Source organism: Vombatus ursinus, unplaced genomic scaffold (genome assembly GCF_900497805.2).
Source record: "Vombatus ursinus unplaced genomic scaffold, bare-nosed wombat genome assembly UNPS02010394.1, whole genome shotgun sequence".
NCBI lineage: Eukaryota > Metazoa > Chordata > Mammalia > Diprotodontia > Vombatidae > Vombatus > Vombatus ursinus.
The window spans coordinates 1,695,327-1,721,122 of record NW_020950172.1 but is presented as its reverse complement, the minus strand read 5'-3'; the positions used below and the strand labels follow the sequence as shown (position 1 = coordinate 1,721,122).

The 25,796-nt window shown below is 53.3% G+C and overlaps 1 protein-coding gene across 1 annotated transcript in view; it reads left to right on the top strand.

Annotated features, from left to right (window-relative positions):
* Positions 1–25,796, top strand: part of CELSR1 (cadherin EGF LAG seven-pass G-type receptor 1) — a 153,895-nt gene that overhangs the window by 33,764 nt on the left and 94,335 nt on the right. Inside the window, exon 2 of the mRNA XM_027854281.1 lies at positions 18,825–19,463. Within this exon, the coding sequence (XP_027710082.1) occupies positions 18,825–19,463 (639 nt within the window). The remainder of the gene's footprint in view (positions 1–18,824; positions 19,464–25,796) is intronic.

Below are 25,796 nucleotides of genomic sequence, written 5' to 3'. Positions count from 1 at the left end.
GCTCTGCCGTGCCCAGCACTTCGGCAGGGCCTGGTACATGGTGGGCTCTGAAATGTCTAGTGAATGAAAGAATCGGGACAGTGAGGGGCTGAAGTCATGGGGGAGGGGGGCAGAAATCCAGCTCCGGAACCCGTAAGACAAAACATTAGGTTCCTTTACTCTCTGTGAGCAGTAAAAGACGTGGTGAGTTAGCTCGAGGCCAGTGAAAGTGCTTCTAGAAGCCAGTCAGGTAGCGGCTGTGTGACTGTCTGAGGCTTTCCTGACCTCTCTGGCCTCGGTTTCCTTCTCTGCAAAATGAAAGGCTCACTACAGAGGCAGTCCCCTTGGTCTTTCCGCCCCTTCCGGCCATCAGCTTTGGGGGCAGGGGCGATCTCCCAACGCACCTGGCGTTTGGTGTGTCATCCTGCCACTGGTGACGCCAGCCCCCTTGGGTTCTCCCGTGCTCTCTAGGCTGCTCCCTTCCTGAAGCCTGCTTGCTCCCGGCTGAGAGCCTTGTAGTTCAGAGCCAGGCTGCGGGCCTTCCAGGAACAGTCCCTGCATTTTATGACTCTGGGTGGAAAGTTAATGTTGACTCAGTCCAGCCAATCCCTTATCTAGAGAATGCCGACCTCCTGGGAAAAGTGAATTGACCTGAGCACCGCTGGCCGGCTGTTTGGCCAGTCCTGCCCGGGAAGGCCTTGAAAACACCTTCCAGGGATTTTTCTGCCTTTCCTTTGACTGAAAATAGACCCAAAGAAAAGATGGGATGTAGGACCAAGGCCCCGTGCAGCCTTGCGGCCTGGGACCCTCCTTCACCGTCCAGATTGTCCCAGGCAGACCTAAAGCGATAACATTAGTCTTCACATTATGGAGCATTGGAAGCAAAACACATCTGAAAACTAATAATGTCCAATCGCTGGCGGGCAACTAACTACCTTGGCTTCCAGCCTTAGGGAATAGCTGGGGCTCCTCCAGACCTCTGAGTTCCCATTCTCTGGAATCCCACGCCTCTAGTCTCTGGGACCCCAGATCTCTGATCCCCCGGGATCCAAGGTCTCCAATCTCCTAGGGCTACAGGCCTCTGATCCCCTGGCCCCGTTGCCCTCTGCTTCCCTAGGCACTGACCCTTCAGTCCCCCATCTCTTCATCCCCCCATGCTCTCTTGCCCTTAATTCTCCCTAATTCTGTTCCGTTGCTTTGCCCCCCCTCTTAAAGGTCAGTTCCAAAGCCTCTCGGGCCCCTTTCCTTTGGAGCCCAAAGCCTCTAGGCCCCTGAAGTGAGGCTGGGAAAAGCCCCAGACTTGGGCTCAAGAGAGATGGAGGTTATAAACGTCGTAGTACCAAACCCTCATGGCCTAGGGCAGATCACTTCCTCCTCTCTTCACCTCAGTCTCTGCTTCAGTAAAATGGGCATGGTGATGTTTCCACTTCCTCCTCACGGGAAGGGGGTTGGGGGGGGGGGGTCCCAGGAGACAGTTCCTGTGGAGCTCTTTGTAGATTGGGAAGCGCCGCGGGGAACGTGCGCTGCGAGGCTGCCTGACTCCTCCTTCCCGTTTCTCCCTGCCCCATTCCCTTTTTGGCCTCTAAAATCACCGTCTCCTCCCTTTTCCTTCCTTCTTTCTGGCTTTCATCCCTGGGCTGACCCCTGGAAAGTGTGAAGGAGGTGGCGCAGGGAGACCCTGCTGGGGCTTGTCAACGGGGGCACCCGAGCACCCTGTGGCTCAGACAGTGAAGCTCCCCGAAGCCTAGCTTGGTGAGGTGGGGAGGACAGGCTACAGCGCACCCCCCAGGCTAAGGCCTGCCCTGCACGCTTCAGCCCCGCCTGGATTTCAGAGATGGCCAGGCCTGGGAGACCAAAGGGGAGACGCTGCTTGTGTGATCCTGAACAAGCCACTGAACCTCCCAGGGCCTCAGTTTTCTCATCTGTAAAATGGGTAACAGTACTTGCACTCCTTACTCTCTATGCTTGTAAGGGGAGCGCAGATTTTAAAGTACTAGAGACATGCAGGTGGTCTGTAAAGGTGATTTGGGGCCCCGACCTCAGGTCCCTCCATTGTGGCCCATCTGGTGGGCCCACAGGCAGGGCAGGGCAGGGCAGGGCAGAGTGTCTGTGGCCTTGTCCTGAGAGGACAGGGGAGAGAATGGGCCACACCTGCCGATAATCAGCCAGCCTGGGCTGGGACTAGGGTCCCATTGGGTGGAACGGGGCTGAGCTGGGTCCCAGAATCCCCCGTCTAAAGCTGACAGAGAGCCTAGAGGTCATCGAGTTGGACCCCCTGTATGTACTGAGAAAGCCTGGAATCCGCCGTCTTCCAGAGACATCTGCCTGTCTTCTGTCCCCATCCTGACCTCATTTTTACTTCCCTCCCTCCCTCCTTTCCCTCCCTTCCTCCCTCCTTTCCCTCCTTTTCTCCCTCCTTTCCTTCCTTTTCTCTCTCCTTTCCTTTCTTCCCTTCCTTTCTTTTCTTTCCTTCCTCCCTCCTTTCCCTCCTTCCTTACCTCCCTTCCTCCCTCCTTCCCTTCTTTTTCTCCCTCCCTTCTTCCTTTCTTCTTTCCCTCCTTCCCTCCCTCCCTTTCTTTCCTTTTCTCCCTCCTTCCTTCCCTTCCTTTTTTCTTGCCTTCCTCCCCTCCCTCCTTCCTTTTCTCCCTCCCTCCTTTCTTTTCTTCTTCCCTTTTCTCTTTTCTCTCCCTTCCCTTCTTTTTTCAGCCAGACAAGCCGATGAGCAGTTGGCTACATTGGCACCATCTTTTAGACGGCAGAAGACAATGGGCCCAGAGAGGCAAGGAGCTGGCATCCAGGCTTTTCACTTGTAGCAGGCCTCTTGGGGAGATCAAGGAAGGCTGGTTGAGCGGGGCTGCTGTAGAAGTCAGTTCTTTGCCTCTGCAGTTTACCAGGCCAACGAACGCCGAACCACCCCGCACCTCCTCGCTGTCCCATAGTTAGTCGGGGGACTGGGGGATTTCTTGGTCATGTCTGGAATTATCTGCTCTCAATATTCTTCCTGGTCTGTCTGAATGAGAGTCTGTGTCTCTTCTGTTTCCTGTGACCGGGGGCTAATTTTGCTTAGTCTCTAGGCTGACCTCAGATCCAGCAACTAGCCTTTACTGAGGGCCTGCCAGGTGCCAGGCACTGTGCTGTATACTGTGCCCTGCCCTCAAGAAGCTTGGGCTCTACCCACCTCTGATTCATCAGCTGGAGGGGAAGGTTATTTCACATATATTGATTGTTTTTAAAAGCCCCATGTTCTCACTAGAAAACTTTCAGGGCGGCTGCTCCCTGGAGCAGTTTAAAGGAGCTGATGTCCCAAATCACCTCCTTCTGTGGTGATGACAGACGGAGGTGAGCCCCAGCCTTGGGCAGGGTCTGTGGGCAAGAGCTCCTCTTTCCCTAATGAAGGTTCTCAGGGGCAGGTCCTGCTGGGGGTCCTTAGGTCCCCCCTCATCCCAGCTCTGGCTGCCCATGGGGAGCTACTGGTCAGCATGGCCCTAGGAGTCAGCTTGGGATCTCTGGGAGGGAGAGGGTCCTCTTCTTAAGAGGCAGGCTTCCCGGAGAATTTTTTTCTGTCTTTCACTTTCTCTCTCACACATCCACATCCACACACACATATACTCACTCCTGACCCCACCACACACACTACAATGTCAGACCTGGCAGGGACCATTGAGGTCTTCTTGGCCCTGACTTTACCTGAGTTTTCCTCATCTATAAAACGGGGATGATAATGTTCTAAGCTCACTCCTAGCTCTGACCTTCTCTGTTCTTGGGACCCTCTTAGCTCTGATGGTCCCTGTTCTAAGCTCCCTCCCAGCTCTGACATTCTCTGGATCCCGTTCCTTCCCACCATTGACAGTCTCTGTTCTGAGGGCTAGCACAGCTCTGACACTGGACAATTCTGTCTTACTGACTTGCTGTGTAGACTTCAGTTATCAAGAGCATACGGGCTCTGGCTTCTGAGCCCCTTCACACCTCCCTCCCTCGAGGAATGGGCCTCTCCTCTTTATATCAATAATGAAATTGGAAACCTGAGGGACTGGCCCAGTGACATTTGCTTTGCACACACCTAGAGATTGGGCGGTCTCGGCCACATCAGAGGCAGACCTTGGCCTGGCTTCCTTGAGACCCTGATGGAGCTGAGGCTCCCATGTGTCCCTATGTGAAAAGTCCAAGGTGGGGAGCAGCTGGAACCTGTAACATTATCTGGGCAGGTGCCAGGCAGCCTTCGGCTCTGCTCCCATTGGCTCAGGGTCCCTGGGAGACCCAGGTTCTTTCTGACTCTGTGTGTGTATGTGTGTGTGTGTGCGCACGCGCGCACACGCACATGCATGCGCACAAGCATGAGTGTGGCTATGCTACCTTCACTGCTGGCTCCTAATTGGCTCCCAGCATCAACCTGGGCTGGCTGGCCCCACTAGCTGCTTCACTGAGGCCCATGTCCCCCGCCCAGCTGGAGGATGAGAAGCTCTGAGTCACAGCCTTTGCCGTCCTCCTGGCAGCACTGAAAGGACCACCCGCTCCTCAGTCTGGTTATGTCAGTACCTCTGTAACTCACAGGTGTCATTCCACCATGGGAAGCCCCCCTCTGCTGGTGCACATCACCATCCCTCCTTCCCTTGTGCTGTGTTGGGTCATTTTCAGTCATGTCTAACTCTCGGTGACCCCATTGGGGTTTTCTTGTCAGAGATACTGGAGTAGTTTGCATTTCCTTCTCCGGCCCATTTCACAGATGAGGAAACAAGACAAACAGGGTGAAGTGACTTGCCCAGGGTCACACAGCTAGAAAGTATCTGAGGCTGGATTTGTGATGAGTTTTCCTGACTCCAGGCCCAGTACTTTGTGTACTATGGTGCCAACTAGCTGCCCTCTGATTCAATAGCCAGTGCTTTTCCCCTTGCTACCTTCTTACAGTTGGAGAAATAGAGACCCAGAGAAGGAAATGGACTTTCCCAAGGTCACACAAGTAGAAGAAAATGGCGGCTGAAATTCAGTGATCTGTCCACCCTTCATTTCCCCCGGTGGCACTTGGGAGCCACTGAAGACTTTTGAGCGGGGCAGTAACGAGGTCAGACAGCCGCTGATCCCGTATCTTCATTCCAGCAGCGAGTCTGGAAATGCTCTGCTACCACAGTCGTTCCTTTGACACAAGTGAAGAGAAACAAAGGCTTGGCCTGTGGGGCTGGTGTGATGCCTTAAATATTTATAGTGGAAAAACCACTAGGGCTTCTTTGTCTTGGAGGGGCGCCCATGGGGAGTCTGGCGGAGCTGGCTGCAGGTTCCTATGAGAAGGTTGTCGGAAGGTTAGGTGCAGGGCCATGGCATTAGATGGGAATGTTACACTCCCGGATATTGGGGCCTCTTGAATGCAGTAATCCCTTAAGCCCCACAGCAGAATTAGAAATGAAACACCTTTGTAGGTTCCTAATTTGATGCAACTTTTACAGATCAGTAATTAGCTTAACGAGGCCCCAGCTTGTACAGACCGATTGGAGGAGGGGTAGCCTGCTGTTTAGTAAACGCAGCAGGTGGTGCTAGGTGGAGGCCTGCACGGAGGCCATCCCTAGTCCCAAGACCCTGCTACCAGGTAGCAGCGTGACCTCAGCCAAGTCTCCTCCCTTCTCTGAGGACAAGTACCTCAGAAATAAGCCTGGAGAGGTAGTCTGGAGCCAGATAGGGAAGGGTCTGAAAGGCTGGACCAAGAAGCTGCTATCTTATCCCAAAGGCGATAGGGAGTCTCTGCAGGTTCTTCCTCAGGGGAGTGGTGTGGTGAGGACCTCTCTCTGCAGCATTGACCAATGGAGAGATTGCAGAAGTGTGGCACTGGAGGTCAGGGGCCCTACAAGGGACCCAGGTAACAGGAAGGAGGCTGCCGGACCTTGGACAAACCGACCCAAATGAGAATGAGTGGTAGGGGTGGGGGCGAGTCACTGCGGTGAGTGTGGGGAGAGGGGGCCCCAAGGCCTGTGCACACAGATCAGGCAGGACACAGATCAGCCTCGTCCTACCAACCCCAGTGGGCCAACTTGGACCTGACAGGAAGAGAAACTTGGTCACGATTACAGCTGCCCAGTGGACCTTCTCATGAGGCGATGAGCTCCTGGCCCTAAAGGTCTTCAGGCAGAGGCCCGCTGACCCTGTATCAAGGCTCTTATAATCGGGATCCTCGTTAAAGGACAGGCTGGTCTAAATGACCTTGGAGCACTCTTCCAGCCCTGGTTTTCTTTGATGCTGTGAGCTCAGTCCCAGTTTTCCATCCCTGGAGGAGAGAGCCCTGGGAATGTGCTGACCCTTAGACTTTCAGCATGGGGAGGGGCTCTCCCACCTGGGTAAGGTTGGGCCTGCTTTCTCCCTTCAGACCTTTTCCTATCTGCAGGGAGGGGGTCGCCCATTGAGTCTGACTCTTTCCCCAGGCCTGGTTCCATGAAGACACTGGTGTTCCTGGGGCCCAGTGGGTGGTCAGAAGCAGAGGGAGGGGGAGCCCTCCTTGGAGTCCAAGTGAGGACTGAGCTGGGGATTTAAACCCAGGCCATGTGGTTGGCCTAGACATACCATGAGGGCCCTGCTCCCATCTAGAATTCTTTGACCACAATACAGTTGGGAAAATTGGGACTTGGGGTCAGGAGACATCGGTCTGAATGCCACCCCCAGCATGTCCTGGTGTGTGACCTTGGCCTAGTCATTTCCTTTTTGGGGCCCCCTCTGTAAAATGGGGGGAATAAATCACCTATATGCTGACCCCTTCCCCAACGGGCTATTGGGAGGAAACGCTTTGTTGATCTTTATTAGCTCCAGAAGTGAGAGGCACCGCTGTGATGGGGTACTGTCATGGGGTGGTGGGTCGCAGTGTCTCCTGTCATAGTAATAGCAGAGCTGGGAGGGAGCCTCCGAACCTCCAGGCCTCACCAGAGCTGCGGCATTCTGTCCCTCTCCTCCTCCCCTTTTCCCCTCCCCCTTTCCTCCTCCCCTCCTCCCCTTTTTCCCTCTCCTCCCCACCTCCCCTTCCTACCCTCCTCCCTGCCTCTCTTTACCTCTTACAGAGCCCTGAGCTTTCCAGTTCTAGTGTGGCATCCAGCATGAAGCCTTCCTGAGCTCCCGGCTGTTAATGCACTCTCTCTCTCCCTCTCTCTCTCCCTCTCTCTCCCTCTCTCTCTCTCTCTCTCTCTCTCTCTCTCTCTCTCTCTCTCTCTCCTGTCTCTGACTGTCTCCAATCTTCTCTCTCCTGTGTATACTGCTCTCCATGAGGGCAGGGGCTGCTGCTGTCCCCCTGGGTATCCCCTATTCTAACCCTGGCCACAGAGCAGGTGGCCTGTTGGATTGAATTTGACTGAATCCTTGACAGCTGGAAGCATTTCTGTAGTCGGATGGGGGGCTGGCCCAGGTGCCCTCGTGAAGACTCTGCAATTTCCTAAGCTGTTGTGGTGTGTCTGAATGAAGGCTCAGGGTGGACAGGGGCCTCCCACCCCAGTTGGGTAAATGTTTGATGGGCCTGCAGCCGAGTTCCCCACCCCTGGGGAGATCAGCCTCCTCTGGCCAGCAGGACATTCACTTGGTTAATAGTTACAGACGTTGCTCCATCATGGGAAAGTACCCCCCTACCCCATGCCTAGTGGTCATTAAACAGCAACCCCCCCATTCCCAGAGGGCATTTCTTCTGTTTCTGATTAATAGAAGAATTGGGAGCCAGGCTCATTTGGCCATTCATTATCCTAGGTAGAAAGAAGGGCCCTTCCTCCAGTGGGGCTGGGTGTAAACAGAGAGTAATTGCTTACTTTGGAAGAATTAAGTTACTGGTAGAAAATTTTAATTGACCTATAAACCCGCACCCCACTCTGGGCTGGTGGCCCTGACTGGTGGTGGGAACATTTCCTTAATTGTCTGTTGTGGGCATGGGCTTCTCCTTTCCTCTGCCTTTAGCCCCTAAACCTGCCCTCGGGGAGGAAAAACAGTGATGATAAGTACCTGCCTTCCAGGGCAGGTTTGAGGAATTTCCCAAAATTGTGGTTCTACAGCGAGAAGGGACATCCCATTCAACCCCTTCTGAGAGCCTCCCCACCTATGGGATCACATCAGCTCCAACTTTCCTTCCTTGGCCTTTTCTCTAGCTGCCCCTTACACAACAGTACGAGTTATGCCAGAGAACCCGTCTCTGTCCTCATTTACCCAACATCACTTGGCTTTCTGGTCTCTTCTCTCCTTCATGGTGAGGGTGGAAGGAGCTTCTCATTTGTCCTAAACGTGAGGAATGCCTGTGGTTGATCTGTGCCAGCTCCCCGTTTCCGACCCTTCCGGCCCTTGAGGCCCTTGAGAGGCCCTTGGTCTTTCTGGGCCTTGGGGACCCTCTCCTTCCTTTGGCTGCCTCATACACCTGTCACGCCAGGTTAGCCAGGTAGCCGGGGGATTATGGATTCAGTGTCTTCATGGCACTCCCCGAAGGATGGGCCAGGCCTCAGCTAGGGGGAGGTTACTGTCTGGGATCTCTCTGGAGATGGCCTCTGGAGAACAAGCTACTAATTAGGAATAAGCAGCAATTTAAGTCAGCCGTAATCTCTGCTAAGCCAAGGCTTGATTTCAGCTCTCTGGTCTCCCTGTTCCTCGAAGACACCCATCCGTACTTGTAACGTCCTGCCATCCCCTAATCACATAATAACAGGATAGTCGTTATTAGATAAAGCTTTTGTCTGAGCCCTTTATTACCTCAGAAAGACCCTAATGCAATCTGGGGATCTGGGAGGAGAAGGGGGAGGAGAAGGAGGAGGAGGAGGAGAGCCTGGGCACTAAGCAGACTCAGGCTCTCTACCCTGACGACAGAGCACCATTCTCAGTCCTGTCCCAGGCTTTGTGCCTGGCAACATGGCAGCTGAGAAGAGCCTACCTTTGCTCTCCAAGACTGGGGCTCTGCCTCTACTCCAACTTTCTACACTTTAAAATTCTTGATTCCAAATCCAAAGTCTTGGGTTCGAATCCTGCCCTGTCACTATGTGACCCCAGCCAAGTCACCTGACATCTCAGTGCCCCCAGGCAACCTCCTGAGTTATTAAGTTGCAGAGCAGGTGGAGATCTGGGTGGCCCAGTGGATAGCATGCTAGACTTGGAGTCAGGAAGACCTGAATTCAAATCTTGCCTCAAATACTGAATTAGTTGAGTGACCTTGGGTAATTTATTTCACCTCTCTAAGCCTCAGTTTCCTCATCTGTAAAATGGCAATGATAAGACTACTAACTTGCCAGTGCAATTATGAAGATAAAAGGAAATAACACCTGTAAAGTACTTTGTAACCCTTACAGTGAAACCTGTATCTGTCTATGTATATGTGTGTGTGTGTGTGTGTGTATGCATGCATACATCCATATAAAAAAGTGCACTTGAAACAAGTTCAGAGAGGTTCAGGGATTTTGCCCAATGGCATACAAGTAGTAAATAGTTGAGGCTGGATTTGAACCCAAGACTCCAGCTCCAGGGCTGATTCCATTGGACCCTTTATTATGCTTCTATCTGCCATCAAATGAGAGATTGGATTGGATGGGCTATGGAGGTCAAGTGAGACTTCAGGCACCCACAGTGGGAATAATCGTTTGCCTTTGTTGGGGGAGGTGGTGAGATGTTTCACCCAAAGCAAAGCTCTCATGGTGAAGATCCCCGCCTGGGGGGGAGGGAAGCCGGGAACTTCCCAGGCTGCCCTGGGTTTGAGTCCAGGCTTTGCTCCTGACTGGCTACCTGAGATCCTGGACAGGCCCGTCCCCTCTCCAGCCTCAGTTTCTTCATGTGTAAAACAAGGGGATGGGATCTGGGATCCTATGATGCTTGCAGTCATTTCTGTACCCTGGGCTTTGGGTGTTTGGTCTGAGAAATAAGGGAATTGGACTCCTAGGTCCTTCCAGGCAAATCCTAAGACCCTAAGCAGGTAGAGGGTGTTGGGAGCTGCCTGGCAAAGGCGCTGCCCAAAGGGGAAGGTGCCCGGTGGTCTAGGTCTGCTGGGGGAGCACTGACTTTACCTTTTCCAAACCTCAAGGCTGGCAAGTAGCCCAGAGGCTGTCTGGTCCAACCTGGACATGAGCCGGGGATCTCCTCTGCCTGCTCCCCAGCCAGGGTCTTCTGGCCTCTGCTTGGAGGAGCTGGTGGGGAGCTCCCTGCTTTTCAAGGCAGGCCCTTCCACTTCTGCTCTCAGCGGAAGGAAGGAAGTTCTTCCTCAGACCAAGCCCCAGATGGACCTCTTGGTCACCGCGCTCAGTTCTGTTCTGCCTCTGGAGCCGAGCAGCGGGAGCGCTTCCGGGTTGGTGCTGGATGGTGCAGGGGCCCTCGGGCCCCCCAGGCTTGGTGTGGGTCCCTCCCTCGGTGCTTCACCAGACTGCCGGTTTGTTAGAGAACTCAGTACCTTTAGGGTCTAATGATTCCTGGAGGTCCCACTTCTTTGTGCCTAAGGAGCTTGATCCCCATTTCTCTTTTCACTCCTGAGAGCAAGGAGAGCTCAGGACAGAGCTTCCCCATCCTTGCCTGGTCCTTAGCCTCCACACCAGGTACCCATCATGCCTTTGTTTGGGCCTCTCTCCAAAGGGAGCCCCAGTGCCTAATTCTCACTGGAGGAGGCAGCTGGCTTGCTTCCTCCCCCAGTCTGAGAGTCTCAGCTTTGTTGGGACAAATTCCTTCTTCAATAAGCCCGGATTCCTGGCTGGAGAAGCCACTCTGCTCCCAGGCTCTGCCAAGGCTAATAGCTATTTTAGCCTTCAGGATCCGCTCGTGTAAAAGGGCTTGGGTGATTGGAAGAGGCTTCGGGGGTCTGGGTGAATCACAAGCTTGATGTTGGGCAGAGGGAAGAAAGTCGATTCGGTCTTCTTGCTCCCATCCAAGCCCTCCTCTCCCTCTCAGGCGCAGGCCCCCACCAGTCCTGAGCCTCCCCCCACCATACCAGTGCAGCCTCCACTCGAGATTAGAGTGATCTTCCCAAAGCGCCACCCTTGCTCCCTAAACCTCAGTGGCTGCTCAATTCCCCGGACGATCCCTGGCACCAGCTGGTTCAAGTCGTCTTTTGAGGTTTATTACAAATCATTTCTTCTCCGTCTCACATGCTCCAGGTGCGTGAGCCATCCTCTGGTGCCCTGGCTCGGGCTCTCCCTCCTCACCTCTGGGGCCCTCAAGGCTCATCCCAATGGCGTTCCTAAGTGCCCCCAGTTTTTAGCCTTCCCCTCCCTCCCACCACGATGCAAGTATTTACAGATTTCTTGTGTGTGGTTGTCTGTGCTCCAGGTACAGCCCTCCAGTAGAATGTAGCAGTTGTCAATAGTAACAGTAATGGAATTATCAGTTATTTAGATAAGGCTAGAAGGTTGCCTTGTCTCCTCTGGGCCTTGCCTAGTGCCTAGCACACAGCAGGCACTTATCTCTCCTGGGCCTGCCGTGTGACCTTGGACAAGTCCTTTCCCCCAGCCTGGGAGGATTGGCTAAATGACTTCAGAGGGTCCCAGAGCTTGCCTCGGTTGCGTTAAAACCTTCCTCATTTTCCAAACCCTTTCTGGGTGATTTGCAGAGTGCCACACCCCTGCCCCCCACCCCATGGCCCTGGCCCCAGTCAGGGGGCCTCCTGCTCATCCTGCTCGGCTCTGGGCATGAATCTGGGCTCTGTGCCAGCCCCTCCCTAAACCAAACTTGAGGCAGACGGCGGTTAAGACCTGCCTGCGTCTTCCCTGGTTTCACAGGGAAAGAGTAGCAGCCTCTCCCGTGCCCTGCTTGCTGGCTGGCCGCTGGAGCTCTGTCTCTGAGGATGCCTGGCCAGCCTCTGGGAGGCCACAAAGGGAGTTCCTTTCGTTAGCCCTTCTGGTCACAGCATTGGTCAGCTCGGTTTCATCTCTTTTCACCCCGAAGCCAGAAGGGCAGGCAGGTGCTCAGCCCGGGGTGGCCAGTTTTGGATCGGGCTCTGCAGACACTTAGAAAGCAGGTGCTGGGACCCAGAGAGCCAGGAGGGGCGCAGGCCCTGCCCTTGGGGAGCTCACAGCAATATGTGCTAGGCATAAAGAGTATGGAGACAAAAATCAAACAGCCTCTGCCCTCAAGGAGCTTCCATTCTCTATGGAGAGACAACATGAACATAGAGAAGTAAACACAAAAATACAAAGTAAATTAGGGATGGGAAGCCTCCCTTGAGGGGCCTGGAGTAAGGAGGGGAAGGCCAAGGGCCCACAGAAAGTAAGGGAGGGACAGAACTGGGCTTCCCACCCGGCCCTCTGGCTCCAGAGCCTGGGCTCTCTCCACTGTACGGCATGCCTCCCATCCGAGATCAGACTGAAAAGGTGGTTTGGGGCCAAGCCACATGGCCAGCCCAGAACTGGCACTTAATGGGGGGGCTGCGAATGCCAGGATAAGGAGCATCTGTTTTATCTTAGAGATGAGAGAAAACTCCTGAAGGTTTCTGAACAAGGGAGGCACATAGTAATGCCAGTCTGGCAGCTGGGCATTGTGGATTGGACAGGGTAGAGACCGGAGGCAAGGAGACAAAATCCGAGGCTATTTTTATAGGTGAGAGTTAATGGGGGCTGCTGGAGGCTGGGCCCAGGGTGTGGGGAGGAAGGAGGAGGCTGCTTGGTGGGAGGGGTGGGGGAGTGGCAGGGCTGGGGGAGGCTACACACCTGTGTGGCTGGAAGGGTGGAGGGGCTCCTGCCGGAGGAGGGATGCATCTGGGGGACGAAGGAGAACTTCCTTTTTGGGCGTGCTAGTGTGGGAGATGCTGATGAGGGAGGTTCCCAACCTGGGCTGGGGGGAGCCTTTCCTCGTCTGTCTGAGGAGCCCCTGCCCGCCTCTGGCTCCCCATCAGACCCCAACCCAGCTAAGGGCTTGGGGCGGGGGGGGGGGGGGGGGGGGGGCCCCCCCCCCGCGCGGACGGGCCCCCCCCCCCCCCCCGGGGCCCCCCCGCCGGCCCCCGCCCGGGGGGGGGGGGGGGGGGGGGGGGGGGGGGGTGGACTTGGCACCCAGCCCAGAGCAAACCATTCTCTCCTGTCCCCCCTCCTCTCCTCCCCCTGCCCTGCTCTCTTCCTTCTAAACCCAGCCTTTCCAGGTCTAGGGATTAAAGCCTTTGAGTGTCTGTCCCTGGTTAGTCAGAACTAATCAGCATTTCAAAGGGCAGTAATAACAAGTGAAGACTTACTCCGGAGCCAATAGCCCCAAGGCACCCCAGGGTGTGACGGCAGCTGCTTACCAGCAGATTAACGCTTTCCTCCCCAAATCCAGCCAGCCAGACTGTCTGCCCTTCTCCAGCCGGGTGCCTGTCTGGCCTGGGGCACCATGGCCAGAGCCTTCCCCTCTGGGCCCAATTCCCTCCTGTAGAAAATAAAGGTACTGGACCCCAAGACCCCTCTCAGGTCTTCTGTCCAACGTTCTAAGATTCTCCTGGCTCCAGCCTCAGGCCTCTACCTGGAGCGTCCCAGGCCTTCCTGCCTCCTGGCACCCTGGGCACCTGCCAAGTCTCAGCTAAAATCCCTGTGCCGCTCAGGCGTTTCCTCGTCCCCTCAGGGGTGGTGCCTTTTCTTGAGGTTTGTCTCCAATTTACCTTGGACGTATGTTGTTTGTAAGGAGGTGTTTGCATTTTGTCCCCCACACTGGACTGTGGGCCCCTTCTTCTGTCTCTGTATTCTTCACACTTAGCACAGTGCCTGGCATTCAGTAGCTGTTTAATAAATGCTTATTGTTTACTTAATGTTCCTTGTTCTAATGTTCCTCCGAGTTCTGAAATTCGCTGTTCCAAGGCCCCTGTAGCTCTGATATTCTATAGTGTTGGGGGTTCTAGGGGTCGTCACCACCCCCCCCCCCCCCCCCCGTTGGACCCTCTGTGTGTGCGTAGCATCTCACCCTCTCCTCCCCTTACCTGGCTCTTCCTTTCACATTGGTTTGAAGGCTTTCTTCCTGTTAGTTCAGCAAGGGTTTTCCCCCTTCTCTGTTCTTAATTTTAGAAGCAAAGAAGGGAATGTTTTCTGTTTTGCTTTTTGTGTGTGTGGCCCTGCACGGCTGCTGTTCTCTCTGGGCATCTGTAGGTCCCCAGCCCAGCCCAGCCCCACAGGCGATTTAGGGAAAAACCAAAATTAACCCACCTCTGGAATGTTCAGCCTAATTCTGGCAAGTTCTGCAGCTCATCCTGGACCCAGCTAGGAGGGAAGGGAGATGGGCTAGAGAATGATGTCATCCCACATCCTCCAGGCTGCCTCTCAGTCTCAGTCTTCTCATCCATGAAATGGGGATCATCCTAGTACCTGCCTCCCAGGGCTGCTATGAGGACTCAATGAAATAATCTAATGAAGGAAGCTCAGAAGGGCATAGATTGGGATGCTGTCATTTTTATTAGAATTATGGCAGTGTGGTCTAGTGAGTGGAGTCAGGAGGGCCGGGCTGAAGGCCCTGGAGGCAGGGCTCCCCGCTCCTAAGCCTGGACATTGTGCATCTGCCACCAGTCTGCATTGGCACAGAACTTTCCTCGAGCATTGAAGTCACAGGCTTAGTGTCCCGATTATTATTACTTTTAATTACTCTGTTATTACTACATAAGGAGGATGGGATAGTACTGGAAAGAGGGGGCGGGCCTGGGGGTTGAGTCCTCAGCAGGGTTGTTGGTCCAGGTCCTGCTTTTCTCTGCTTAGGTCTGGGGGAGGGGGCTAGGTCCAGAGGGGGCTGTGGACTCAGCCATCAAAGATTAGCTGATGCACAGGGGACCTGATATCTGTCCTTAAGCGTGTCTAAATCTGTGCTTGGGAAGAGGGATGCCTCTTAATCTGCTGGACCTCAGAGAGCCAGCCCAATCAATGGGGGAATGGAGGGAGGCAGACGGCTTGATGGGAAAAGCTTCCTAACAGCCTTGCTGAAATGCAAAGACCTTGATTATTCAGTCAAAGGACCCAGGTTCAGGTTCTGATGTACCCTCTGTATGACCCTCCACACATCATTAACCTATATGTGCCTCAGTTGCTTCCTCTGTAAATGAGGGGATTGGATTCCAAGACTCCCAAAGGCCCTTTCAGCCCTAATGCTATGGTCCTATTGGCAGAGCTGTCCCAAAATGGGACACTTCTTGGCTGGTAGTGAGTTTCCCATCCCTGAAAGTCTTCTAGCCAAGGTTGGGCGATCACTTGTCTGGGATGTTGTAGAAGAGATGCCTGCCTGCCCCAGTGTGGCTTCTGATTCCTCTCCCCACCCCCACCCCAGCTCTGAGAGTCTGTGACCACAGAAGGAAGTGGGGACATTGGCCTGTCTGAGAGTAATTGCAAGCTTGGAAGGGCTCCATCTCCAGCGCCTGGCTTTCTGTGGGAAGTAGCACCTCTGGTGGTCCCAGCCTGGGGGGTTGGGTGGGGAGAGAAGGGAAGAATGAGTACCAGGGGGTCCTGGCAGTGGGGGGCTGGGCCTCCAGAGTCCCTGGACCCCACCAGGAGCCAGAGTGGTTCTGTTTTTACTTCATAAGCACTTGTCGATGGTGACCTTTTTTGGTGTTGTGGTAATGTTTGCAGGCCTGTGGTCGTTGGGACGGAGAAGAAAAGGGTCCCATGTGTCCCCCGATAGGAATGTTGTGTAGCTCCAATGTGGGTCTTCAAAATGTACACGTGTGTATATACACACATGTGACATATATGGAGGTGGGTGTGCATGTGCATCTAGAGAGACAGAACCCCAAGGGACCCCATAGTCCAGCAGTCTGCCCTAAGCAAATCCATCTTTCAGTACAAAGGACAGCCTGCTCTCCCTTGGCCTTAGGGACCCTAGATTAATGCTGGAAGGAACTTCAGGGGTTATCTTGGAAGACATTCAACTAATGACTTATCCCATGTATCCCATGGCTAATAAGTGTCAGAGCCGGACTGGAACCCAGGTCTTTTCTACTCCCTACTTAGTGGTGTTGTAGAGAGAGCACTCACTGGATTTCTAGGACCCGGATTCAAATCTTGTCTGACTCTTGCTCTCTGTGTGCCCTGGGTGAAGTCCCATCCCTATGCTGAGCCTCAGTTTACTTCTCTGTAAAATGAGGATGTTGGACCAGGGTCCTTCCAGCTGGGATGCTCTGAAGCTCTTCTAGGCTGGGCCCCACCTCATCTGAGGGATGGTAACATCCTGGAGCCAGCCCAAGGATTGTAACCATGAGAATGAGTGGACTTGAGGTGATGTCATGTGAAGGAGGCCTTTAATCTGGGAAAGAAAGAGCCTTTGGGGTAGGGAGCGGGATTGCATTCATATGGAAGTGGGATTAGACTTTTTCTGCTTGGCTCCAGGGGGTAGAGCTGGGCACAATGTGTGAGCACGTGTGTGGGCTGCTGGAGGAGGTAGTGAGCTCCCCGCCAAAGGCAGCTCTCTCCCAATCTTCAGCCTGATTTTCCTCCCCCTTTCCTGGCTGCCCTCTCACGCAGTTGCAGCTGAGGACCGAGGGGGAGGAAGGCACCTGCCCAAACTCAGGCACTGCGGGGCTCTGTGGTTCCTGGCCCAGGGCTCATCATACTTCCCCAGCATGTGATGGAGGAAACAGAGTGCGAGGTCCCAGGTTCTCCTCTCCTGACTCTGCTGCTTTCTGGCCTCCGGCCTTGGTTTCCTCCTCTGTCAACTGAGGTGGGTGGATGCTCTAACGCTGGCCTGGCTCTGAATCCTTCCGCCTCTTGGGGGTCTAATTTTATGATCCTCTCTTTATTTGTAATTAATGTCATGCCCTGTTATGTTCTTTATTTCAAAGAGCTTTGTGTTTCCAGAGCTGAGAGGCTTTGTTTTGGTTCTTCGCAGAGGGGCCCAATCCCCTCCTCCATGGGCTGCAGGGTGGGTGCCAGCCCCTGGGGCAGCCCTGGCCGTGCCCAAAGGGAGAGGATGGGATGCTGAATGCTAATGACCTCCCTGCCTGCTTCCTCTGTGTTGAGACCACCTGTGCTTCTGTCCAGACCCTCGGAGGGAGGGAGGGAGGGCTCGAGGGAGGGATCAGAACCCTGGCCCCCAAGATGGCCGGAGGCCCAGCCATGCAGTACCTGTGTAGGCTGGGGAGCATCTTCCTGCCCATGCCATTGGGGCAAACAGCTGTGGCACATTTCTGCCATTCCTCAGAAGCCGGGGTGCTCCTTGTGAATGGCCTGGAGATCCAGGAGAGGTCCCTGGAATGATCACTCTTGTCTTGTTCCTTTCCCCGGAAGCTCCTGTTAGCACAGCAGTGATTAGGGCCCAAGGTCGAGGGATTCTAGAGCTAGGGCTGCCTTCAAGGAGCTTCCATTCCTCCCAGCCCAGAAAAGTGGATACAAGATACAAAGGCATTAGGTTGAGAAGCCTCAGTGACAAGGAAGGTCAGGAAAGGCCCCATGTAGAAGGTGGCCCCTGGGTGTGCTTCCCTGGGTCAAGCCAGTCTCAGCAGCAGCATTCGGGAGAGGAAGGCTGTGTCAAGCCTGACCACTCCCCAAGTGAGGCATGTCCCATAAAATGTTGCTTTTTTCTGTACAGTGTAATGATCATTGGCATCCTGGCTGGAGGCTGATGATTCCCATTTCACAGATGAGGAAGTTGAGGCTCAGAGACAGGAAGCACTTGCCCCAGGTCACACAGGAAATGACTGACTTGGGATTTGAAACCAGGACTCGATGTCATTTGGCACCCTCTATACTACACTGCTGTCTCCCAACTCTAGTGCTGATCCTGAGGATTTCTGGAAGTAAATAACAGGGGATGTGTGTGTGTGTGTGTGTGTGTGTGTGTATTTTGTAAACAGCCACTTGTCCTCCGACATGTACATGTCCCTACTAGGGAAGGATGAATGGGGCTGGTTTCTGTGTAGTTTAAACAGGAAATTTGCTCTATGCCCTAAAGCCCATGGTTTTCATGACACAATTTAACACTTAATTACCTGAGAGGCTTTCATGTTCCGCAAGGAGGGAGGCCAGAGCTATGCCTCCAGCCCCAGCTCTGTCCCTGGCTCTCTGTGGGCCTCCAGGGGAATCTCTCTACCTTTAAATGAGGGGGTCAGACTCTGTGGGTATCGAAGGCCTCTTCCAGCTTGGGTGTTCTTTGGTTTCAATCCCACTGGGCTCCTTACAATGGAGACCCTCGAAGCTCACCTTCCCCAGGATCTTTCAGTCAATGCCTGAAATGGAATCCTGATATGAGTCCCTTTCTGAGGCCACACCCTCTGTGAGCCCACCCCAGAGTTGGGGGATGGGAGTGTGGGGGAGTGTCACAAGATCAGATGGCTGGTGTGAAGGGCCCCCAGCCTGGCCAGCCCACATACCCAGAGGCTCAGATCTAGGCACTGTTCATTATTAGCCTGGTTGGTCTTGTCTGTTTTCTGAATTTGGAGGCCAAGACTATCTTAGCCCAGGTCTGTGGCCGTTTCTGGGTTCCCGTGAGGCACTCAATGACCTCATTATTTGGAAGGCTACTGAATGCTGCATAATTTTTATTAATGCTCTAAGAAAAGTTTCCAATTGATTGATGGTTGGATGGATGGATCTGCAAACATACTCAGCAGCCTATTGTGCCATGGCACCATACTCTCTTATAAGAATTTTGACTGGATGGAAGAATTGGGGAAATTATTTAAAAATTTTTTTTACCGATTTCTTGTTTTTATATCACATTCATTTTCCAATATACCCCCTCCCTACCACCACCATTACCAGCTATTCCTTACAATCAGGAATAAAAGAGGGGAGAGAGAGAGAGAGAGAGAGAGAGAGAGAGAGAGAGAGAGAGAGAGAGAGAGAGAGAAATAACAGTTCAGCAAAACTAATCGACATTTCCACCAAGTCCAATGTCATAGGCAGTGTCTTGCGAGTGTAATCTTGGGCTATGAAAGGCAAAGAAGGGAGGGAGACTTCTCACGCACCTTCTTTGGGGCCAGGTTTCAGCATAGTGTCACTGTCTTGCAGATGGCATCCACAGCGTTACGGCCCTCTGCACCCTGCGAGTGACCATCATCACAGACGACATGCTGGCCAATAGCATCACCGTGCGCCTGGAGAACATGTCGCAGGAGAAGTTCCTGTCGCCGCTGCTGGCCCTCTTCGTGGAGGGCGTGGCCTCGGTGCTGTCCACCACCACGGACGGCATTTTCATCTTCAACGTCCAGAATGACACGGACGTCAGCTCCAACATCCTCAACGTGACCTTCTCGGCGCTGCTGCCCGGGGGTGTCCGGAACCGCTTCTTCCCGTCTGAGGACCTCCAGGAGCAGATCTACCTGAACAGGACCCTCCTACGGATGATCTCCACCCAGCGCGTGCTGCCCTTCGACGACAACATCTGCCTCCGGGAGCCCTGTGAGAACTACATGAAATGCGTGTCCGTGCTCAAGTTCGACAGCTCCGCGCCCTTCATCAGCTCCACCACTGTGCTCTTCCGGCCCATCCACCCCATCAGCGGGCTGAGGTGCCGCTGCCCGCCGGGCTTCACCGGTGACTACTGCGAGACCGAGATCGACCTGTGCTACTCCAATCCATGCGGCAACAACGGGCTGTGCCGGAGCCGCGAGGGAGGTTACACATGCGCCTGCCACCCAGACTACACAGGTAGGCGGCCTAGCTTCCTGGGCGGGGCGGGCAGCGCGAAGCCTGTGTGAAGAGCCCGAAGGTACTGGGGTTTCAGAGGAGATCAGAGTGTACAGAGGGCTGGGGGGGGGCGGGGGGGGGCGGAGAGGGCTGGGCGGGCAGGCACCTGCCACACTTTGAATCCCCTGCCGGATATTTCCTAGTTGTGAATGCCCAGGTGATGGGGTGGGTTGGAAGGAGACCGGGGTTTGAATCGTGCTGTGGTTACTTTCTGCCTGAGCAGCCTTGGGAGAGTTGCTTTAGGCCCCTTTGGTCTCAGCTTCCTCCTCTGCAGAACGAGTCCGGGGCTAGTTGGACCCCCTGGACAGGCAGTCTGGAGAAGCCTCCAGGAGCATGTTGTGAAATGCATCACATAATATCTACAGGATCCCAAAGGAAAGGAATTGTGTTCAAATACAATTATCAAAATATTTTTTAAAAAAACAACCCAAAGCCAAGGTCATAGAACCGGCTCTGGGTGGATGCATTTCTCTAAGGCTCCATTTCTTCATCCATCAGATCCCGGTTGGGACACTACTGTCTGTGTGACTTTGGGACAGTCACTTCCCCTGGCTGACCCTCCATCTCTTCCTCTGTCAAATGAGGACAATTACAGGTGCATCCATCAGTCATGGGAGGAGGGGGACCGATGAAAAAGAATTGGGCAAACCTTGGCTCAGCTCTTCTGGGCTTGTGCTGTGCTAAGTGGTGGAAATCCCAGCCCTCTATTGGAGGGAAGAGCAAGTTCACTGAGAAGTCTAGACCAAGTCATTTCCAGGGGGAGGGAGAGAATCAAGAAAGTCTTCCAGGAGGAGGTGATACCTGAGCTGTGCTTTAGAGGAAGCTCAGGTGCTTCCTTGGACTCTTCTGTCCCCACCCATTCTCTGCCCTCCCCCCCCCCCCATGATTAGGAGGCTTTTCCTTACATGAAGCCTAACCCTATGTCCCTAACTGGGGAGGAGGAGCATTCTGACTGTTTCCTAGAGTATTAGATATAGAGTTGGGAGGGACCTAAGAACATAGACTGTTTAAAGTGGGAGGGTCCCTAGAGTCTCTTTTCCAGGTGAGGTAACTAATACCCATGGAAGTGACTTGCTCAAGGTCCCACAGAGAATAAGTTGCAAAGACATGCCCGAATCCACGTCATTTCTTATCCAGGCTGGTTTTTGTCTCCACCCTTCCCCCATGCTGCCCGGGTGGGCATTCAGGGGAGGTGTAACAGCTCTCAGAAGGCTCCCTTTTCTTAGCTTGGGCATTTCAGGCCAGCAGGAAGAGTCTGTTTCCTGAGGTCTAATTTGGAACCATCATCGTCCCTGAGAGGAGAGAGATTCACCCAAGGTCACACAGGCAGTGAGGGGTAGGGCCAGGATCTGAATCCGGGTTCCTCCAAGTGTGAAGCCAGAGCTCATCTCCCTGTACCTGCTGCCTCCCTGGTCAAATGTGTGAGAGGAAACTCTGGCCATCTGGGAAACCAGTGTCTGACCATTTCACCAGATGATAATCTGCCCCTTCAAGGAGCTTTCAGGGTGGATTAGGTTGATGTTTGGCACATACCGGAGATAACTTTTGGATATCTATAAGTCCTTGTTTGATGTGTTTAGCACAAACATGTTAGGAGAAGTTAGCTTGTTGTTATCTGGGACTGGGATGTTTTACCCGGCACATAACAGGAATCTGCCTGGTAGAGGATGTGGATTTAAAGATTTAGCTGGCTTTAGCAGCAGGAAGAGAGAGGGCGACCAGGAATTGGGAGAGACCAGAAGGGGATCAGTGGTTAGGGAAGTCTAGCTCAGGAATACCTGGACTGGTGGGGGTCTCAGCAAGTGATCAGAAACAGCTGGGTTGGGGTGAGGAACAACAGAATGGGACGGGCTGCCCCCAGACCTTTCATTCTCTCCCCTAGTCTCAAGCCAACCCCAATCCTGAGCCTCCTTCCCTCTCTAAGTCAGAAGAGAAGAAAGGAAAGAGAAGAGTAATTTGGTGGAGCAGTAATCCTTGTAAGCAGAATTGAGGGAGTATAAACTGTTATCTCCATGTCAGTGCCTTTCCTCCTCCATCCTGAGTGCCTCCCAAGATCCCAGCCCAGCCAAGTTTTTTTTCTTCCTTCCTTCCTTCCTTCCTTCCTTCCTTCCCTCCTTCCTTCCTTCCCTCCTTCCCTCCCTCCCTCCTTCTCTCCTTCCTTCCTTCCTTCCTTCCTTCCCTCCTTCCTTCCTTTCTTCCCTCCCTCCCTCCCTCCTTCCTTCCTTCCTTCCTTCCTTTCTATTTCTGTTTCTTTATTTCTTTCCTTCTTTCTTCGATTTAATTTTCAGGTCTGAATTCTCTCCCATCCACTTTCCTCTCCTCCTCCCCAACTGAGAAAACAAGGAAAACAAAACCTGTTGTAAACACGAATGTTGACAAAACACATTGGCCACATCCAGAGCAAATCTGCGTCAGTCTGCCCTCTCTGTCTGGAGGTGGTCAGCACGCTTCTTCATGGACCTCTTGAATTGTGTGTGGTTGGTTGTTGTGTCAGTCAGAGTTGCCTCGATGTTGGAGCTGGACTCCATGTGCCTCCCAAGCTGAAGAGTCTGTGACTGTATTGCATCAATGTGACCAGTGGTGTCAGACTCAAATAGAAGCTGGGGGCCTCTACCCCGTGCATAAGAATCCCTATGGTTGTATATTGCCTTAGAAAACCACAGATTAACCATCTTATTCGGTTGTATTTTTATTTATTTTGTTAAATATTTCCCAGTTGCATTTAATCTAGTTTGGGGGAATGTTGTGGAGGCCTTCTTTGATACTTCTGGTTCCAATGACCTTTCCATCGTTGGCTTGGACATCCCCAAAGTTATCAAATTGGTGTCTAGTACCAAGTAGGAGAAAGTCCCCTGTCCCTGTGACCTCAGTTCCCTGGTCGGCACAGCTCAATCCCAGGTGTGGGGATGTTCTGGGTGTCTTGATATCACAGCTCAGTTTATCCTAACCACCTGTGCAGACAAGGAGCACGAGGCTCGAGGTTATCGTCCTGACTTCAGAGATGAGGAAATTGTGCCTGGGAGGCACTCCCCTCCGTCATCAGTGGTCTCCTGGCTCTCCAGAAATTACTCAGCACTTACTTTGTTAATGTTCTTCATTTGCTTATTGGTGTGTGTCCCCCCCACCCCGAGAAAGAGTAGAAGCTCCTTGAGGGCAGGAACAGTCTCATGCAAGATTCTTGTGCTGGAATCCCCGGTGGTTCGAGGCTCAGTAGTTGATCAATGTGTACCCAATAAATGACTGATCTCCTCCCCAGTGCTGAGGCCAGTAAATGTCAGAGGCCCAGCTGGAGCCCAGGCCTATTGGCTCCTGGGTGCAGGGCTCTTTACTTCCGCCCTGCTGCTTCTCATGTTACTTTAGAATATGCCAAGAAGAGAAGATGCCTACTACCCAAATCATGTAGCTGTCCAGCTGGGGACTGAGCTCGGGGGAGTTCTGAATGGTGGCCCTCCAGGAGCTAGTAGGAATGAGAATGGGGGCAACAGCACCCTTTTAGAGAGCAGGCAGCTGGACCACGTGCTTTCCCCACAACATGGCCCCCAGGAGGTAGCTAGTGCAAGCTCTGTCCCCTTTTAAAGATTGGTGACTTGCCCAGGGTCATACAACAGTGTCAAAGCTGGGACTCACACCCAGGTTCCTTGACTCCCCTTGGGTCCAGCCCTTTTTCCATTAGGTCTGTTTCCTCCTCCGAAGGAGAAACTTGAGGCTCAGAGAGATCGGGACACGTGCCCAAGGCAGCGTAGGTAATGAGAGGCCAAGCCAGCCTCTGAGGCCCAGCTCAGAGCACTGTGAGGGGCACTGAGCAGCTGCCCCCAAAAGTACTTGCTGGAAGCCCAGCAGAAACGGGAGTCCCCAGCCTGAGCCGCCATGTTGCTTTCCTTACCAAGGCCCTACTTAGAAAAATACTGACAGGTAAAGTGTGTATCCGTCATCGAGGAGAAGGGGTATTACCAAAGTGGGGTTGGCCAGAGCCCATGAAAAGGTATCTCAAGAACAGCCCTGTCAGCTCCCAAAATATGATCTGACTTTCCTCCCTGGGAGCACTCCGCTAGGAGAACAATGGCCCCATCCTCCCTCAGCCTTTGGCTTTGAAGCTCTCGGGTCCCATGGCTGTAACTCTAATCGGCCGTGCCCGATGAAAGTGCCTCTGTCTTCGAGAGTTTTGTGTTACTGCTCATTGGGGAAGCTGAGCTCTGGGCCTCTAGGTGGTTCTGAGCTTGGAACACACCCAAGGAGATGTTGGAACGAATGTCTTGCCTTCCCTTTCGGTGGGGCAGGAAACGGAGGGCCAGGGGACATGATAGTAAGTAATTGGAGGGAGGAAGGATGTAATTTAACTTGCGGGAAAAGCAAATGGAATTTAATGCTAGAAAAAATTACTTTTGACAACTCTCTTCTTGTGTTTCTGAAATAATTGGGAGCCTTTCAAAATGTCACAAAATTCCAAAGGATGTTGGAGGTCCTGTTGGCCAGTCACGGGGCCAGGATGCGTTATCCAGAGCAATGGGGAAGGGAAGTTTGGGTCACGAGATTACCGGCCTTCACACTCTGAACATCCCCACTGCTCTGGAGGTGCCTTCCCACCACCAACGGCATCAGGGGCCACTGTTCCCATCACCATTAAGAAATGCCGTCAACATGGGCAGCTAGGTGGCGCAGCGGATAGAGCACCAGCCCTGAAGTCAGGAGGACCTGAGTTCAAATCCGGCCTCAGACCAAACACTTGACACTTACTAGCTGTGTGACCCTGGGCAGGTCACTTAACCCCAATTGCCTAAAAATAAAAAAAATAAAAAAATAAAATAAAAAAAATAAAAAAGAAATGCCGTCATCAGTTTTTATAGCTGAAAAAATGCATCTGCAGTGGCTGGCACTTGGTAGTGAGCCTCCGGCCCTGAGCCCAGCCGGTGCTCTGGCAGCAGGCGCTTAGTCAATTGTGGGCCAGTTACTGTTCAGGCTTGTCTGACTCCCTGCGACCCCACCTGGAGTTTTCTTGGGAAAGATAGTGAAGTGGTAGGCCACGTCCTTCCCCAGCTCATTTTACAGATGAGGAAATGGAGGTGAAGTGACCTGCTCAGGGTCACACAACTAGGAAGTAAATATCTGTGGCTGGATTTGAACTTAGGGAGATGAGTCTTTCTGACTCCAGGCCCTGCACTCTATTCCCTGAGCCACCTATCTGCCCTTGAATTTTTTCTAATTTGGGAGACTCTGCTCCTGGTGGCCCTCATTCCTATTACATCTCTGGATCTCTGTTGTCCCATCTGAAAAATGAAGGGCTGAGACAAGATCTCTGAGGCCCCTCCCAGCCCTGACATCCCCTGTTCCAAAATCCCTCTGTTCTCAGGCCCCTCCCAGCTCTGACCTTCCACTGTTCTAAGGCTCCTCCAGCTCTGCCATCCCTTGTTATGAGCTTCCTCCCAGCTCTTACATCCCCTGTTCTAAGGCCCCTCCCAGCTCTGCCATTTTCTGCTCTAGGTTCCCTCCCAGCCCTGCCATTCCTTGTTCTCAAGTCCTGTCCCAGTCCTGACATTGCCTGTTCTAGGTTCCCTCCCAGCTCTGCCATCCTCTGTCCGAATGTCCTTCCTGAGCTGTAGACCTGCCTCCTGGCAGCTATGCGGGTAGATTTTCCATCTGAAAACACGGGAGGTTACCGACAGTAGAAAAGGACAGAGATGATTCTGGACTCTCAGGGATGTGCTGGAGCTCACTGGCCACAGTGAAGGGATCGGTCTGAGCATTCGTACCTCAGAAATCGACAGGTGCTACAGGCTTGGGCTTGGTTTCTTGTTTTGGGGATTGTCTGGACCAAGAAAATGCTGGAGATGGGGAGAGCCTTGTGATGAAGACTGAACTTCAAAGGGTGCCCTGGGTACATTTTAACAGCCAGAGAGCCAATTGTTAAACATTTACCAGCACACCCTGGTTTTGGTGCTGTCTGAGGGCGCTGAGGCTCAGAGAGTCCCGAGGCCAGCCAGTGGGAGAGTCAGGACTTGAATCCAGGATCCCAGCTCCAACTACATCCCAGCACGTGGCATCCTCCTGCCCCACAAACAATCCATTTATTTGTACATTGTGAGGATGTGGGCATTGGAAGGTGGTAGGAATCAGTCGGTGGCTTTTTGACAAGTCTCAACCCCTTCCCTCCCCTCCCATGCTCTCCTCTCCTCCCCTGTACTCCTTCTTCTTTAGAATATTGGATGTCAGAGCTGGGAGGGGCCTCAGGACAGGGGATGTCAGGGCTGGGAGGGGCCTTAGAACAGGGGATGTCAGGGCTGGGAGGGGGCCTGAGCA